The sequence below is a fragment of the Anabrus simplex genome, chromosome 5 (assembly GCF_040414725.1).
Source record: "Anabrus simplex isolate iqAnaSimp1 chromosome 5, ASM4041472v1, whole genome shotgun sequence".
Lineage (NCBI taxonomy): Eukaryota > Metazoa > Arthropoda > Insecta > Orthoptera > Tettigoniidae > Anabrus > Anabrus simplex.
This window is the reverse complement of record NC_090269.1, coordinates 380277376-380295943: the sequence shown is the minus strand read 5'-3', so window position 1 is coordinate 380295943 and position 18568 is coordinate 380277376. Positions and strand designations below refer to the sequence as shown.

At 39.2% G+C, this 18568-nt stretch overlaps 1 protein-coding gene across 2 annotated transcripts in view; it reads right to left on the bottom strand.

Moving 5' to 3' along the window:
• Positions 1–7344: 7344 nt before the first annotated feature.
• Positions 7345–18568, bottom strand: part of exu (exuperantia) — a 98244-nt gene continuing 87020 nt past the window's right edge. For both annotated transcript variants that reach the window (XM_067147720.1, XM_067147721.2), the window contains exon 4: positions 7345–8469. In XM_067147720.1, coding sequence (XP_067003821.1) covers positions 7804–8469 — 666 coding nt within the window. In that variant the 3' untranslated portion in view covers positions 7345–7803. The remainder of the gene's footprint in view (positions 8470–18568) is intronic.

Genomic DNA, 18568 nt, shown 5'->3' with positions numbered 1-18568 from the left:
GTATATAGCCCATGGAAGTTAAATAAATAAATGAAAATAGAGTGGTTATATGACAAGTTAAGATGCCTTCTGCCTTAAAATCCTTTAATGCCTGGCATGTCCATATGATCACAACCTGAGTTTGACTCATGGTTTTCACATACTTTCATTTGATGGCACAGTCACAGTGGCTGAACTACGAAGGTACACTTCAAGTAAGTTTGATATTTCACAAATGTTTATGTTTAGATTACACAACTTTTATGCTTAATGAGTTCAGAAATGATGTATGTTTATGTTACAACAGAGTGAATTTACATATAATTGCAAATGTTACTCCTATAGGCATTAGAGTATGCAATTCATTCTGTACACATGTTCATGTTAGAGGTCATGCTACCTGTTATGATTACCACCATACAGCAATTTTTATTGAAGAAATGGAACTCTGATTTACGGTCATCTATTCTACATTCACAAAAATGTGATGCGTCATCTCAAGCACAACTACTGATGGGCAGTCGTGAGTCAGGGTCTCGAGACTAGCGCAGGCACTGTTCCTTGCAAGAAATTTTGAGAGATCTTGAGTTTGTTGCCCCCACATTGTGTGGCAAGCAGCGTGTTGTAGGCCTACAGGTAGAAAGAACTGAATGTTGCTTGTGCCGAGTATGCAAATAGCCAACCACAGGCTTTTCCATTCCATAAATATGTGTCAACAAGTGTCAAGGCCGTACATTTCTTTAATTTCTACCGAGGTCTATTTTGATGCAGTATAACATAGTTATAAAGAATACATGTTCTGGCATTGTATGCAGCAGCAAATACACGAATGAGTAGGTGAAGTAAAGAAACAGACTGCTACTGTAGGTACACCTACATATCAAGACGGGGTAAGATGCGCCTTGCTAAATATTCAACCACCATCACGCATGAGTGGAACGTGTAATCTAAAATGCCTGAGTTTGCTCCAATTCTTTCAACAGGTAGGTGCACATCATTATCAGACCCCACATTCAATATCATACGACCACTGTTTTTGTTTACTGATGAAGTTTATTTTGAAGAGATGTCACATAGTATAACTCTGTGTTGTTTATTCAAAAGAAGTAAAAATATGTCAGCAGAAATACTTCTGGGATGATTCGGCACTTAAAAACACACAATATCGCTGAAGGGGAATCGTCACAGAGAACATCTCCAGCCCGGCCCACATAACAAGCTCTCCTGTTGACAACTGCGAAGTATCTGGTAGGTTCACAATTAAGTATTTAATTTATTTTCCACCTAGTCGATACAATGATTGCTTAAGGCAATTTTTAATGGTCAAAAGTGGTACATGTTTCGTATATTATCAACATCTTCAGCCACATAACACTGTTTAGATGAAAAATATATAAAAATTGACAAAGTAATGCTTTAGAGGAAGTGTCCTTAAAATTAACATAAGCTGATTTTATGTAAGTATCTGGTAGGTGTACGTTCTATGTACAGTTATTCAGCTAAGATGTCCACCTCAATTATGTTGAACCATTTAAGATACTGACATTGTATTTTCACTTTCGCTAGTGGAATTAAGGGGTCATAGTTGAACATGCAGTACTTTTCTATGCTTTTGAGAAAATTTATTAGCACACACGTTTCCATATGAGACTTTTTTTTTTTCCAGATAACAAATGCTGATATGGGATATACTATCAAGCTTACACTCATTATTGGAACGTCGCAGGGAATGCAGTATATGAGAATGTCTCTAGATTCTCGCAAGAGTTAGAGATCTGAGACGTCAGTCTCGAGCGAGAGCGTTACCCATCACTAAGCACAATTATGTAGTCCTGTATTTTAGTGATTGGCAGCCTGAGGCGTGGTCTCGAGATTTCTTGAGATTAGCTCAAGCATTTAAAGATAAAAATTTCATTGTTCCGTATTGAAATTATTGATGTTAAAAATTAAATAACTGGAAAGGAGGTTCAACCTATTCAATACTCAAAAGAAAGAAACGTAGCAATCACATTTCTATTTAAATGGGACCGGTTTCGACCTTAATCTAGGTCATCAGCCATAAAAAACATATAAAATGTTTATGAATGTTGGAGGTCAGTTCCACACTCTGTTAGGCACAAAGACACGACATCACATTCTGTGACTTTGTGCAGGACAGAATGTGATGTTGTGTCTTTGTGCCTGACAGAGTGTGGAACTGACCTCCAACATTCATAAACATTTTATATGTTTTTTATGGCTGATGATGACCTAGACTAAGGTCGAAACCGGTCCCATTTAAATAGAAATGTGATTGCTACGTTTCTTTCTTTTGAGTATTGAATAGGTTGAACCTCCTTTCCAGTTATTTAATTTTTAACATTAGCTCAAGCACCTGCTTCTCACTAGAAATTTAGAGAGATGTTGAAGACGTTGACCCCGCATTGTGTGGAGAGCAGCGTGTCACGGGCCAACAGGTAGACTGAACTAAATGATGTTTGTGCCAAGTATGGGAATAGCCAGCCATGGATCTTTTCCATTCTGTGAATATGTGTCAACAAGTGACCACACCGTTCATTTCTTCCATTTCTACAGAGGTCTATTTTAACACTGTATAACAATTATAAAGAATATGCATTCTGGCTTTGTATACGCAGCAAGTACATGAATGAGTAGGCTAAGTACAGAAACTTACTGCTACTGTAGGTGTACATCGTTATCAATTTATCAGACTCCACATTCAATATCCATTTGCGCTTGTGTTTACCGACGTTATAGTGACAAAAGGAAATAATTCCTTACAATGTTACAGAGTATTTGAATCATTAGGTACTTCGATATTTGATGGTGCAATGAGTAATTGTTCGCAACAATTTCAAACTATGCCCGAAATGCAATGTAAGTTGTGGAGGTGGGATTATTTTGTAGAGATGCTACATAGCACAGGCCTCTGTGTTTGTTCAAAAGAAGTAAAATAAGTCAGCATAAATATTTCTGAGATGATCCAGCACTAAAAACGCATCACTGAAGAGGAATTGTCACAGAACACCTCTGGCCCGGTCTGCATCACAACAAATTATCCCGTCAACAATCGAGAGGTATCCGTGTAGGTGTATATCCTGTCTATAGGTAATAAATTATACAGGGTTCTTCAGCTAAGATGACTACCTCAAGTAACTGTTTCAGATACTGATATTCTGCTTTCACTTTTGTTAATGGTATTAAGGGACTCCTTGAACATGCAGCATTTTTCCAGGCTCTTGACAAAATTTATCGGCACACAAGTTTCAATATGAAAACGTTATTTTGCACAATAACAGCTGATGATGTACTGTCAAGTTTGCACTTTTAGTTACTGGGACGTCACAGATTGCAACACAATAGGTTCTGAGAATCTCTAGATCTGTTAAGTCAGTCTCAGAGTCTTGAATGAGAGCAATGTCCATTCTTAATGTTATGTTGATATGGTGTATGGCTGGCACATATTGGGATGCTGGCTAAGCAGCTAAAGCAGCACAGATTTTTATAATCCACACAAATCATTACAACATCGCCAAGTAGAGACAGGGCATAACAGAGCAGAGCAGTCTGGTTCTGTACCTACTTCCGCCTACACGTGCAGTTTTCGAAACTGTTTCCTATGAAAGTCATGTAGTTAAGAACATATACATAATTATAGACTGTTCTGCCTTTCAGCATTCAGTCTGTAAGCCTCTGTGAATTTACTAAACATCGCCAAAATCCTCTATTTGCAACTAGTGCTGTGGCCTCATTTAGTTTTATACCTCTTTAAATCGTTAGAAACTGAGTCTAACCATTGTCATCTTTGCCTCCTACTTCTCTTACCCTCTATAACAGTGGAGGAGAAAATGACCACAGCAGTCCGGTCTCACCATGTTTTGTAGGTACTATGTGAACGATGTGGACTACAATGAAACGTTTAATTTTAATTTCCGTTATGTTTGTATAGGCATCGTGATAAAATGGCTTAACAGAATTTAATGAAAATCGGTATGTAAATTTTGGGAAAAAGGCACTACAGTCTAGGCTATAATTAATTTTATTCATGCCGGGTAAAATAGTAGTTTAGGGGGAGGCCTAAAATTTAACTCTCAAATATCTATGTAACAATCTGTGGCTGAAGTTCTCACAACATTGGGTATTTCGCATCAAGATCTAATGTTGATTATGGAGAGCATCATTGCCGACTCCGTGGTCGTCATCCATTATCACATTTATGTGAAGAAATAAGTACAGAAAATAATTTCTCTTGTCAAATATAAATGCAAACTCATTCACAACAGATTGCCAATGTTGACTGATTTTAGTATACCGTCAAACGGGGCGATTTCGGACACAAAGGTGGTTTTGGACAGTATTGTAGATTTGCCGTATTTTGTTGCATAGCAACGAGCAGCCGGTGCTTTGCACTTCCACGCGCGTTTTAGTTTAATCTTGAGGTTATGTTCCCCGCGTCCTATGCTTTTTATTACGAATCGAAATCATACTTCGGAAAATTTCCCGTGTGTACTGGCAATGTTGAAAGTTCATGCATTATCATTAAGTGGATACTTTCGATTGTTGCGGTCGGAAGGAATGCATTATAACTATGGCTTTTAGTGAGTTCAACTGACTGAAGTGTTTATAAACGATTGCTGTGGAATTTTGGTGTAATTTAGTGAAAAATAGCGTTTTACGCACATTTGACTTAAAATTGAAAGCAGTCTGGGTGATTTCGGACAATGTCTAGAAATTATCAGAGGCAGAAAGAAGCTGCTTTGAGGGGTAGTTACGAACCAAAATTATTAGAAAACGCCATACGTGATATTAAACGTGGCAAGTTGTCTTATAGGAAAGCATTATTGATTTCTATGGTAGGCCTATGCCTTGGTCCACCCTACAAAATAAAGTGCGGAATGTACATCCTAAAAATGGGACGACAACCTATGCTAAATGAGGAAGGAAATGCTCATGGAAGCTCGTCACCCTCCGGCCATGCTCCAACCAAATACCCAACACAACCTGCTACTTCTCGCCGCCACCGCAAATGAAATGTTCTACCTGGGAAGCCGATTTTTGGCCGTGACTTCCGTCGAGATGAAAGCAGTGCAGAAACAATTGATGGCGCTGGCAGCAGAAGTGAAAATGAATGCGATGAAGCACACAATGAATGTAATGACGTTCTGGTGGTGCAAGAAGAGGCTTTCCTTGTTGCAGATTATAAATATAAGTTGAGGAACAAAGAACATACAGGAAGTATTTTGGCCTGGCCTGAAATATTCGTTCAAGGGATGTGGATGTCTTCCCTAACATCCCTGCTGAGGATACAATAGCTAAAGAACAAATTTCAAAAATACTTCCAGTCCAAGTTGAGAAGAGAGGAATGTTTATTTTCAAAGAAAACTTATTTTAGATTCATAGACTGTGGCAACTACGTGTTCATTGTATCGATTTTTTTGCTCTGATATTTGTATCTTTTGTAAGAAAAATTATTAAGATTTCTCAGTAGGATCTCTGTACAGTTTATAACTATTAATATTTCAATTTAGACCGGAAAACTTTTACATTTACCTTGCCAGAAAAAAAAAATCAGTAACACATTACATTTATCATTACAATGATTTTAACCAGTTATATTTTGGACACCCTCCGAACACTTTAAATATCTCAAAACTAAAGCAAAAATAACGAGGAATTCAATAATGGACTATTTATGTCCGAAATCACCTAATACGCTTTGAAACTTCGGACAGCGGTTTAAAATGAATGTGCGTCCGAAATCACCCCGAAGTACGGGGTGAATTCGGACACTACGTTTTGTTTTATCAGGAAAACCTGTGTTGGCGTATATTTTTCATTTGTTGGGTATTGCATTAATTGGATATATTCCCCATTATTAGGATGATAAACAATACAATTTAAGATCCCCTTCGTGAGTTAAGACGAAAATAACCTCAAAACCGTCCGAAATCACCCCGTTTGACGGTACTGTGTTTTTTGGCAACTAGATGTAAATCTAGCAGTACATCTGTAAATGTTTTATCCGTCCCTCCCTCTGATCGTATTAATGAATACAGTATTACCTAACGAAAGTTAGAGAGAATCCAACTTTTTCATTTATGTCTGTTTCATCATACCAGCCGTAACAGAAATAGGTATTAATGAATTTACCAAGCAAGTTGACCGTGCTGTTAGGGTTTCCTTGCTATGAACTTGCATTCGGGAGATAGTGGGTTCGAACCCCACTGTTGGCAACCTTGAAATAGTTTTTCTGCGGTTTCCCATTTTCTGACCAGGCAAATGCTGGGGGGGGGGGGGGGGCGGGCTATACCTTAATTATGGCCATGGCAGCTTCCTTCCTACTCCTACCCCTTTCCTATCCCATCGTCGCCATAAGATGTGTGCCCGTGCGACGTAAAACAAATTTTAAAAATACTGAATTGAGACTTTTGTTGCTTAGTCCATATGAATGCCGAACATTGCCAACATGGAAATATTGTTCAGTCTTGTAAACTGGCGATGGTGGTTGTTTTTATTGGGATTGTCTTAAGGTGAACAACCGCATGATCATCAGCACATGGAAAATTGTGAGAAATAATCAAGAATGCTTGAAGAATAAGAAAAGGAGCCTCTTTATACTGGATGCGCCAATATCACAAGAGTCTGAAGAAAACATGTTCTTTTTCAAAACCGACGGGATACTGCGTAGCAATGTGCGCTCACATGCACTTCGCAGTTTAAGCCCCGCACTGTCCTGCTATGCGTCCAACTGCTTCTCAATGTGCGCTCGGCCTAAAGGTCTATATCCACCAAAGATAAAATATGTTTAGTTGTTGAGTAGTCCAGAGCAGTCTTACTTTGCGGTCTCATGGGTTCACTGGGGTAAATCTGACAAACTACCAACTTTTGGAGGTTGGCATTATTTGCTGTGACCAAACAGTCCGATTAGTCTGGTTGACCAAGGTGTAAGCATAGAGGCTAGAGACATGTCTCCTCTGTGGGACACAGTAGTTCGAGACATGCACTCTTATTCTCAATCCTAATTACAATGGACAAACCTGGCAAGCAACAGAAGCAATGTCAGACCATTCATGAAATGACTCACTCTGCAGCCAGATACTGAAGTCATTACTGTAGTTCTACGAATCTGTCATTTCCAAGCTCCACAGATCACTTATTTTTATTTACTTATGGGATAAATACACAAAGAGTAAAAAAGAAAGGCATTTCATTAGAGTGAAATCATTTTTGATATTTGCTTTGAAAGCAACAATTGTTCCTCATTTAGGGAAAGTTTGATTTATCTCTATCAACAAACATTTCTGGTGGGTGAAATCTCATTCTCTTAAAGACAAAAAGGGATAAAAGAAAAAGAGAAGCCATTGATATTTTTATATACACAAATTAATCTTTATTTAACATTTTTACAATGAGATCTGCATTTCAGTAGAATGAATGACTGTGCATGTAGAATCAACAACTCTCATTGCTGCATGTTTCCTGTCTTAATGCGTCTATTAAGACCAACCTGTAAATTCAAAATAATGAAAACAATTGCTCTTCTGTGAACATGCATACCAAATGCAATTAAGTTAAAGAAATAACTGAACACATTAAGCTTTTCTTAAATGCTTGAAGCTTACGTAGAATTTCCAATCATTAAACCAATTGGGTTGGAGCAAATTAAATGTAAATAATGAGGTTCCTACTTGGGAACAAAGTTATTGTTGCATTAAATAACTGAACAGAATACGATTTACAAGAGTAAGGCAACACTGGCATGAAAAATTAAAGAATCATCCCTGGAAATTAAGGCACTCAGTTGCTGATTCAAAAACAAAGAGCTTAGGCTGGAACAGAGGGAGAAGTAGTAGTGGTAGTAGTATTAGTAGTAGTTGTGGGAGAAGTACTCTCTACTTCACCAGGACTTGATGGCTTTTGGGGTGAAGAATCATTACCATTACTTGGTGGAGAGTTTGCATTGGTAGTACCAGGTGATGAACTAGGAACCTTTACTGGTGAATTGGGAGCAGTCTCTGGAGTAGTCGATCCACTAGCATCACCTCCACCCGATTTGTTTGGCGTTTTATTCTTTTGTGGCTTATTTTCACTATTTTGCTTCGCATCAGGATTGAAATGTTCATGCAAGATTGTCTGAAGATCCAGGAACTCTTTTGGTTTCACACGAGGTAATTTGTTCAAAAGTTCTTTAAGACCTTCATCCCCATTTTGCTTGTACGCAGAAGAAAGATCGTCATAGTTAATACCCGCTTCTGCCAACATCCTGCGCAAATTCATTGCACGCTGCCTCTCTCTGAGCATCATAGGCCGAAACACAGGACGCAACGAATTCTGACGTTCAACCACGACCTTCAGGCCAGCAAGTTCTTGCTCCTCGTCGGATATTGTATGTGCAAATGGGATGACTGCTTGCACCACTGCTGGGCTTGTAGTTTCTGCTGCATCTCCGCTACCCTGGCGGTCGTCGCTGCCGCACAAATGCTGCACTATCTGAAACAATAAATGCCCATGTCTACTAATTTTAACTCTAAGAAGAAAAGAGTACATGAATTTGTTACAAAATATGGTTTGTAGAACAGTTTGTTAAAAAGAACAATCACAAGAACAAATATATTGCCCAACAAGAATACTGAAGCTCCCAGAAGGGTGGGAGGAAACAAAATGAAACTTCATGTGTTGAGAGTGTATGTGCTATTTTAGCAATTATAAAACAAAGTCACGTGAGCCTCAGTGGCTCAGATGGCAGCGCATTGGCCTTTCACCACTGGATACCATGGTTCAAATCCCGGTCACTCCATGTGAGATTTGTGCTGGACAAAGCAGAGGCGGGACAGGTTTTTCTCCGGGTACTCCGGTTTTCCCTATCATCTTTCATTCCAGCAACACACTCCATTCTCATTTCATAGCATCACTCATTAATAAATAACTTTGGGAGTGGCAACCCCATCGTACTGACAACCTATATCTGTTTCATTCATTACATCCCTGACCAGTCTTTGATTGGAAAACAGGTTGTAGGTTTTTCATTCATTCAAAACAAAGTCAAATTTACAAAGAATTTGGCAGTATGAGGCCACTTATCAGTATGATGTTGCTTCACCTCTGGCCTGGATGCTTGCACTGATTTGGTTGGGAAGGGTGTCAAAGCCCAAACTGGCCCACAACTGTTTTAACTAGTCTATACTAATATTATAAAGAGGAAAGATTTTTGTATGTTTGTAACGGATAGACTAAAAAACTACTGAACCAGTTTTAAAAATTGTCACCTATAGAAAGCTACACTGCCAGTGAGTAACATGGGCTATATTTTATTTTCAAAACAACTCGGGTGGGGATATAAAAATAATAGGTTAATATAGGCGAAATCAAATTTGTCGCACAAGGACGAGACAAAGCTCATTTTAAGCCCCTTGATGCAAAGAACATAACTCTGCAACCCCTACGGGCCCGAAAACAGTGTTTTAACGCCCCAAAACCAACCATTATGGAGATATTGGCACCATACTACCCTTGATCCAGGAATCGGATAAAGAAATGAACTGTCGTAACCATGGCAACGTCAGCTCCAGTATTCTTACAGCAGCGAGATTATCTACAATATATCACAAAAACCTAAACATGTTACAGACATGAAAATTGGTATTTGGAATCTCCTTAAAAAATAAAACCACAAATTTTTGTTTCCAGAAAATCCACTTAAGGGGCGAGGGGAAGGGGGTTGAAAAGAAGTGAGGAAGGAATTGAAGTCTTTGTATGATACATATATCTCAGAAACTGAAGATGTTACAAACGTTAAAACTGGCACTTGAAATCTCTTCTAAAAATAAATGAACACTTTTTTTTTGAAAATCCACTTACGGGGGTGAAATAATAAAAAAGCAGGCAAATTTTTAAAATGATTATCTTCTTTTACCGCTTTTTCCACACCTGTGCGGTTGCGAACTGTGTCGCACATGTAGATTTGACCCTGTTTTACAGCTGGATGCCCTTCCTGATGCCAACCCCATGTGTAGGGATGTAATTACTATTGCATGTTCCTATTGTGGTTGGTAATGTGGTGTGTTCAGTGAATATGAAGAGGAGAGTGTTGGGACAAACACAAACAACCTGTCCCTGAGCCAGATGAAGTAATCACACATGATTAAAATCACCGATCCAGCCCAGAATCGAACCCGGAACCCTGCAAACCGAAGGTCTTGCTGTCCACTCAGCCAAAGAGTGGGGCAGTTATTAAAATGAGTATATCTACAGTATATCTCAATCTAACAGTTACAGACGTGAAAAATCTGTATTTGGAATCTCCTTTAGAAATAAAGAAACTTTTTTTTTCCGACTTAAAAGACTACTGTTTCTTAGATGTAGAGTTCCATGTCGCATGTTCCAGATTTAGCTCTGCCAGTAGCCTGGTCATGTTAGCCCAAAAAGGCAATGCCACAAACGTGGTTTAAAAAAAGGTTCAGGGGTAAATGAAATGCAATTTTTCGGTTGAGTTTTTATACTTCAGAGATTTTCAGATAAGTTCTTGGTGCAGTACCGAGGAACAATTTTTATCAACCTACCAAATCCTCGCGAGCGAAGTCGTGGGTAACAGCTATCCTAGATATCCTGGACACTGGGACGGAGTTGATATCCGAGCTGGTCTAACATGTTCTATTGGGGACAGATCTGGGGATCTTGCTGGCAATGAGTATATTGTTTTTGTAAAGTACCTCAACATCATGCAGAGTGTTCACAAAGACAAGTGTCATGTATGGACGAACACTGTCCTGCTGAAAAATGGCACCATGATACTGTCGCACGAGAGGTAACACATGGAGGCAGCATGTCCGCGACATACAGTTGTGCTATCAGAGGTCCTTCAATCACTACCAGCTGTGACTTAAATTCATACCTAATAGCTCTCCACACCATGATGCCAGGAGTAATACCACTGTGGCTCTCCAAACAATTGGAAGAATGGGTTCTCTTCCCAGGTAGCCGCCACACTCTCAGGCGGTCATCTGGGAACCTCTATTCATCGCTGAACACAATGTGGCGTCATTCATTAGCAGTTCCCAATCACGGCACCACTCCAAATGCAGCCTTTGGTGTTGTACTGTTAATGGCAGCTTACGCATGGGATGGTAACTCCCTAGTCAGGCTGCTGCCAGTCTCCGACCAATTGTGTTGGATGACTCACAATGTTGCAGGAGTCCATTACTTGCTTTTTCTCAGATGGCAGGCGCAGATGTGAAGGGGTTACGATTTGCTTGGTGCACAATATGGCAATCCCCCTGTTGGGGTCAGACGGGGTCTATCAGAACCCTGACAACGAGTATGCCTGCTCTCACATTCCTATATTGTACAATTTAACCAGCCAGCCAAATGGAGACCCGCAATGAGGCCCCCTTCAAACTGCCAGGTGCTAATAATGCCTTCTCATGCGCATACACAGCATCTGTCCTTCATAGATATTGCTCAACATCTGGTACTTTTCATGACCCTTATATACGCTACCAGGCCTGGTAACAACACCAATGCATTTTGGTGGCCATTCTACCTGCATACCTGCCAACTTTACAAAACCAAAAATCAGGAGATTTTGATATGAAAATCAGGAAAAATCAGGAGATACAATTGGTCAAAACTGCTTATTCTACATGTCTTGCGCAATACAGTACTATGATATATTTATAACACGTGTTGTCTCGAAGCCCAACCGCTGCTATACGAGGCTGCAAGGCTAAAATTACACATCTCTATTACCTCACAGAAAGTATGTGAGCGAGATGATCGGTCTCTGATAAGCCTTCTGAAAATAGTATGAACTCGTGTACCACATGTGTGAATCGGTCATGCAGTTAGATGCCATTACTTAGCAAATGCATATATTGCATCAAGCACCCACGCGATTATGTGAAGCTCAATGCTATTTGTATCAAATAATTAGCTGTTGTACCTGTGCTTTGCTACAGAATTCTCAGAAAGACTGTCCATATAGTTTTCCCAACTGAAGACAACATAGGTCATTACAATGTCAGTACGAAAGTCACAATTAAAAGTAATGCTGTCATATGAAATAATCGATAAAATGGAAAACAGCACATTTTCTCACTTTTAACGAAAAGTACTACGGTGTCGATCTAACCGTTGAAAGTCCCAGAGCTAGAACGACCAGGCCGCAGACAGCCGCGAACACTCCTGTGTCATTATTCCGTTTAAGTGTGCACACACCTTTCCAATCACTGCCTCAAGAGTAGGGATCGAAAAGCTGGAATACTATGATGATCCAGTGTGTTACGTACCAGCAGTATCTGAAAACTTATGAACCAGATGAACGGCATGCTAAAGAAGAAAGATATCTAACTCCCAAGCTACTTCCCGCCAATATTCAGGCAGGCTGTTATACTAGGTACGCAGCAGTAATTCCATCTATCGGAGATAAATGGCAGCAGAATACACAAAGCACATCACAAAAAAAATGGTCAATGTAATGTTATTGTTGATCAATTTTATGAGCTTTCTATATTGCAGGCCTTTACATTTAGTTTTCTTCCGACTCTGTGATATTAGAGCATTTAATGTAAAGCGAGTCGTCCTTTCTTCATGACTCCCTCTTGTGTTATTATTTAAGTGATCATTCCTTCGTGACATTTTTCTCATTCATATCTTCACAATTTAATCACCACCACCACCAATATTATTATAGTTGGTATGGTAAAACTGAATAAGACATAAATAACCAGACATTGTACTTTCTATAACTTTTGTTATGTAGTACTTTTCGATATGGCCAATAAGATAGGTAATTAAATTTTCGGCACCTTGCCCTAAACTACCATTTCGAACAGGGCGAACAAAATTATTTATAGCAGACTGTATTTCCTTACTCCCCAACTTCACATACCGATTTTCATTAAATTCTGTTCACCCATTTTCTCGTACTTTGGCGCTGATATGGACTTAGCAACAAAAATCCAAATTCATGAATATCTCTTATTATAGCTGGTATGGTGAAAATGTGTAAGACAAATGATAGGCATTTTAATAACTTTAATTATGTAGCATTTATCGATAAGGCAAATAATAAATATTTGAGAATTAAATTTTACGCCCTCCCCTAAATTACCAATTCACTCAGCGTGAATACAATTATTTATGGCCTAGATTGTAGCGACTTATTCCCCGACTTTGTATACCAATTTTCATTAAATTCTCTTCAGCCGTTTTCTCGTGACGGGTGTACATACATACATACATACATACATACATACATACATACATACATACATACATTACAGAAGATTAAAACTTGCACTTCTCCTTGTTACCGTGCTCACGACCGGTACAGGAATATCAGATGATATAGATGTTGATTCCCATAGGGAAACAAATATTTGTCCCGAATGAGTAAATTTATAGTACCAATATAAATGGTCCGCTATTGGACACCATAAATCCCCCAGCCAACCCACTCCTGGTCGCCAGCGTCCTGCCCCCGTGTGCTAGTTTGAGCTCATCAGCTGGTACCTAGCACACCCACCAAGACGCTGGTCAGTGCATACCGTGGAGGCCACTGCGTAGGCTACCTGGAGCCAGAGGCAGTGCCAATGGACTATGAGAGACCCCGTCTCTTGACCAAAAAAAGATGCCTGGTTGGCTATCAGATGATATAGAGGATTTCCATAGGGAACCGGAAATATCTGTCCCGAATGAGTAAATTTATAATGCAATATAAATGGTACGCTATTGGACACCATAAATCCCCCGCCAACCCACTGGCTGTTATCCCTGAAATTCTGTCACTAAATTACTAAAAAAGAATCCATATCTAGCGACTAGTCTAGAATCGACTAGGACTGATGTGAACGAACATGAACATAGCACGTGAGAATGAGAGATTTACAATCGATATACAGGTTTCAATAATCATCGCACATTCGCGCACATTTCTCGCATTAATAAACGTCGATATTTTGTTTGAAAGCTGCCAATGAGCAAAGGACTTCCGGTCACTGGTGTAAAAAAAAAAAAAAGCTGAAATGGCGGGATTTTAAAAATGTTTGAAGTTTACCAAAAAATAAGCTAAAATCTGAAGAAATAATAGAATAATCGAGAGGCGGGGAAAACTGTCGAAAATTGAGTCTCCCACCTAAATTGGGAAAGTTGGTAGGTATGTACCCGTCAGAGAATAGCAACTTTAATCATTTACATACCCATCGATGGTTGTGTGTGTGTGTGAAATTACATTGATATCTGACCATTTCTTCTGGGTGCTTAATTTTTTTTTTTTTTTGTCAGGCAGCTTATGTTCATAGATCACTGTTTAAACAATTTCCAATTTATTGCAAGTACTGTATTCATTTACTGGAAATCATTATTCAGCAAACATCCAGTTCATTACATACTGTTCCAAACTACCAAGTGCTGAAGGACATCAGTACACACACTAGCAGACAAATTATTAACATACAGAAATTTACTTAATATGTTTGGGAATAGGGAGTTTATACTCGGTTCCTATCTGAGAGAAAGACTAAGAACAATACAGAGACATACAACTGTAAGAAAAATTGATATTTAAAGAATGTTTAACAAATACCTCTGTGTTGCAGTAGATACCAGGTGTACGCACAAGTCTTGTGGTTTCACTACGAGAAGGTGCCAGTGAACAGTATGCAGCGTATGAATTTGACACAGGTCTGTTTGTTTGTCTGAAGGCCGGTCTCCACTGATTAACATTCAACACCAACATGTTAAATTTTTAACATGTTAGAATTGACATGTATGTTGTCACTACGTCTTCCAATCAACTTTGCAAGTTAATTACCTGCTGAGGTTAACACTCAACATGTTGGCGTGCTTTCCGCTCCAAGTCGAAAACTTGTTGAGTCAATTCATTGGTCGTGAGATGTCGGCAACTTCCGTGCCGTTTCTATGCCAACACATAGCTTAAACAATGTGCTTCTCATGAAAAAAGTAGGATTATAGTTAGAAGCTACAAATACAGTATGCGCACATGTCGTTCTCTCTGCACTATACTACAATTTATAGTCGGAAATGGAGTGGAGCAAGGAGATCACTCTGGACTTAATGATAAAATAGAAAGGCTGTCTTTGTGGGATGTCTCATCGAAGGAATACAGAGATAAAGCGAGGAAAGCCGACAGTTTCCTGGAATTTGAAATTATCTATAATTGCTCCCACAAGTGCATTGAGAAAAAAACCTCCCTCCGCTCCCAGTACAGTCAAGAATTGCAAAAAAGTTCATAAAAGTCGGTAGTCGGGGATGGGAGTGGACGAAGTTTATACTGTGCGGAAACTCAAGAGTTATCCCAAGACGTAGGAGAGGTGGAATAGCTGCTCATAACTGTGTGTCCTTTCTTATGGAAGAAAGTATTTTTTTTCCGAAACTACATTAAAATCATGCTCAGACATTCTCGGAAAGTTTTAAAATCCAAACCTGGCTTCTACTTTTAGCTCATTCAGAATGTCATCCACATTGTGCCTTTTATTGGGATATTGTCGTACCCCACATTCTGCTTTCCTTCCTTCAAGATACTGTAATAAGCAACAGTTTGAATAACAAAAGCCAAATCCTTTTCATCTGAGTCCATTGTCCTTGTTTGAAAATACAAGACACCACCTGAATGTATTACCACAAACTGATATGATGAACTGCCTGTATATAAACAAAGGAAGTCAAGTTTAATAATAATGTTATTTGCTTTACGTCCCATTAACTACTATTACGGTTTTCGGAGACACCGCAGTTCCAGGATTTTGTCCCGCAGGAGTTCTTTTACGTGCCAGTAAATCTACCAGCATGAAGCTGATGTATATGAGCACCTTCAAATACCACCGGACTGAGCCAGGATCAAACCTGCCAAATAGGAGTCAGAAGGCCAGCGCCTCAACAGCCTGAGCCACTCAGCCTGGCAGAGTCAAGTTTATCATATTAGTAAGTGTGGGCACAATGTTAAATGAAACAGAATTTAACATTTAATGGTTTTGAAATTTAACACGTTAAATGTTAATCAGTGGAGACCGACTTTGACATTAATCTACCAACACACACAAGTTTAGTCCGCCAAACACTAGCGTCTGTATTGCATCATTCAGTGATCATGTCGATGTTTGTGCCTGAAAAAGAACATTTGTGGAATGCATTGCTTTTCTTATTTAATCAAAAGAAAAAGGCTGTGGAAAGTCATCGTTTGCTGGTAGAAACATATGGCGAACACGTTCTATCGACTAGAACATGTGAGACATTGTTTCGACAATTTAAACGTGGTGATTTCAATGCGAAAGACTGTGTGCGCTCTGGATTCAAAACTGAACATCAATTGGCACATGCATTAAATGTGTCACAAGAAACAATCGGCAGACGTTTACGAGCAATGGGGAAGATCAAACACTATAAATGGGTCCCACAATTCGAACGAACGGCAAATGGAAACTCGCAGTCACTCAAAGGTTGCTTCAAAGCCATGAAAGATAATTTCTGTACAGAATTGTGACGGGTGATGAAAAATGGATTTATTTTCAAAACCCAAAGCGGAGAAAATCATGGCTGTCACCTGGCGAAGCTGGTCCTTCAATACCAAGGCCAATAACAGACCATTTATATTGGTATTATAAATTTAGTCATTCGGAACAAATATTACAGTTTCCCAATGGGAATCAACATCTGTATCATCTGATGGCCAAGCAGGCATCAATTTTTAGAAGTGAGACAGAGTGTCTCATAGTGCATTGGCACTGCCGGTGGCTACAATTAGACTAGGCAGTGGCCTCCACGGTATGCACTAGCCATGCGTCTTGGTAGGTGTGCTAGGTACCACAACTGATGAGCCCAGCCTAGCACATGAGGGCGAAACGCTGGCAACCAGGAATGAGTTAGCTGGAAAATTTATAATGTACAATAACGGACCATTTATATTGGTATTACCAAGGCCAAATCGCTTCGGCAAGAAGACCATGCTTTGTGTCTGGTGGGACCAGAGTGATATTGTGTATTATGAACTCTTGAAACCTGGCTAAACAGTTAATGCACAGCGCTATAGCCAACAAATGATTAATTTATATTACACATTGATCGAAAGACGACTGGAATGGGCCAGAAGACATGGCAAAGTGATTTTGTTACACAACAATGTGCCGTCTCACAGCAAAACCAGTGAAACACACCTTGAAATCGCTTGGATGGGACAACCTGCCGTACCTTCCATACTTCCCTGACCTGGCACCATCTGACTATCACCTCTTTGCATCAATGGGGCACGCACTCGCAAAGCAGCAATTCAGCAATTTTGAGGAAGTTGGAAAATGGTTCGACGAACGGTTTACCACAGAAGACTAGCAGTTTTTCTGGCATGGTATTCCTAACTTACCACCTGATAGATGGGCGAAGTGTGTAGAAGCCGACGATCAACGTTTTGAATAAACAAAAAATGAATTTCCCTTGAAAATTCTTTACCACAAAACCCAGCAAAAACTTAGGCATACACTGGTAGGTAATTCTGAAAATACCTTTAATAAATAATGTGAAGATAATATTCAGGTACATGAATACAAGTTAAGTGGCCTTGAAATGGACAGTTTAAAATCATTTGAGTGTAATGTGTAATAATGGATGTAGTGAGAGTATAAACAATATCTGCATAGCCTACTCCTTGTCATATATAACTGAGGGGTCTGCTCATGGCCTAATGCCCCCATCCTAAGGATGGAATAATACAGCCCCACTCTTATTAGCACTGTCGAGAGGTTTGGAAATAAATTCAGGCTTTAGGCATGCAATCTAGTGATTAGGAATTTTATACCACCACCTCCCATTCCCTGCCAGCCAATATTCTGATATATTCTTTTTCCACCAATGGCACTTGAACGGTGGCAGACCACAAAGACTTTACACCGCAACAACCATGCTCACCGAAAATGTACATACATGAAATGGATATTGGTCACCTCTTTGTTACAGAATATGCAAGGTGCCTTGGCAATTCCTTCAAATGCTGCTACAGATACATGTGATGAGCTGTCTGTGGAGAGATGGCAGGGAATGACAGTAGATGAATAAACTTGGAGTTATTAAAATTATGAAAGATCATGATCATAATATAAAACTAAAGTTTGAGTCCAGGAGGAAAAATTGGGACAAGTATCAGTTTATAGGAAGAGGAATTAGGCATTGGAATAATTTACTAAGAAAGGCATTTGATGAATTTCCTAGTTCTTTGAAATCTTTTAAGACATTGTATATAACTGATGTGGAATATGCCACCTGGATGACAACCCTAAATCCAGATTAATGGCAACTGATGACTAATTATTGATTATAGTTTTGTTGTCTTGAAAGAAGGCTAAAATACAAAAGCTACTGTTTACAAAGAGGATATTTAAATACATGGCAAGTCTGTATTCAAACAGCACGAAAACCATTGTTGTATACAATAGTTACACAAATTTTTGTTGCTATACCATTCAGTGTCAGTTAGTTGGACAACCCTCTCTTGAAAACCTGCATTTCAGCTCATAATAAAAAGCAATATTTTCTTTGTTAACGGACATTACTCTGCTAGAAGGGAAGCAGTAAAATTTTACTGACT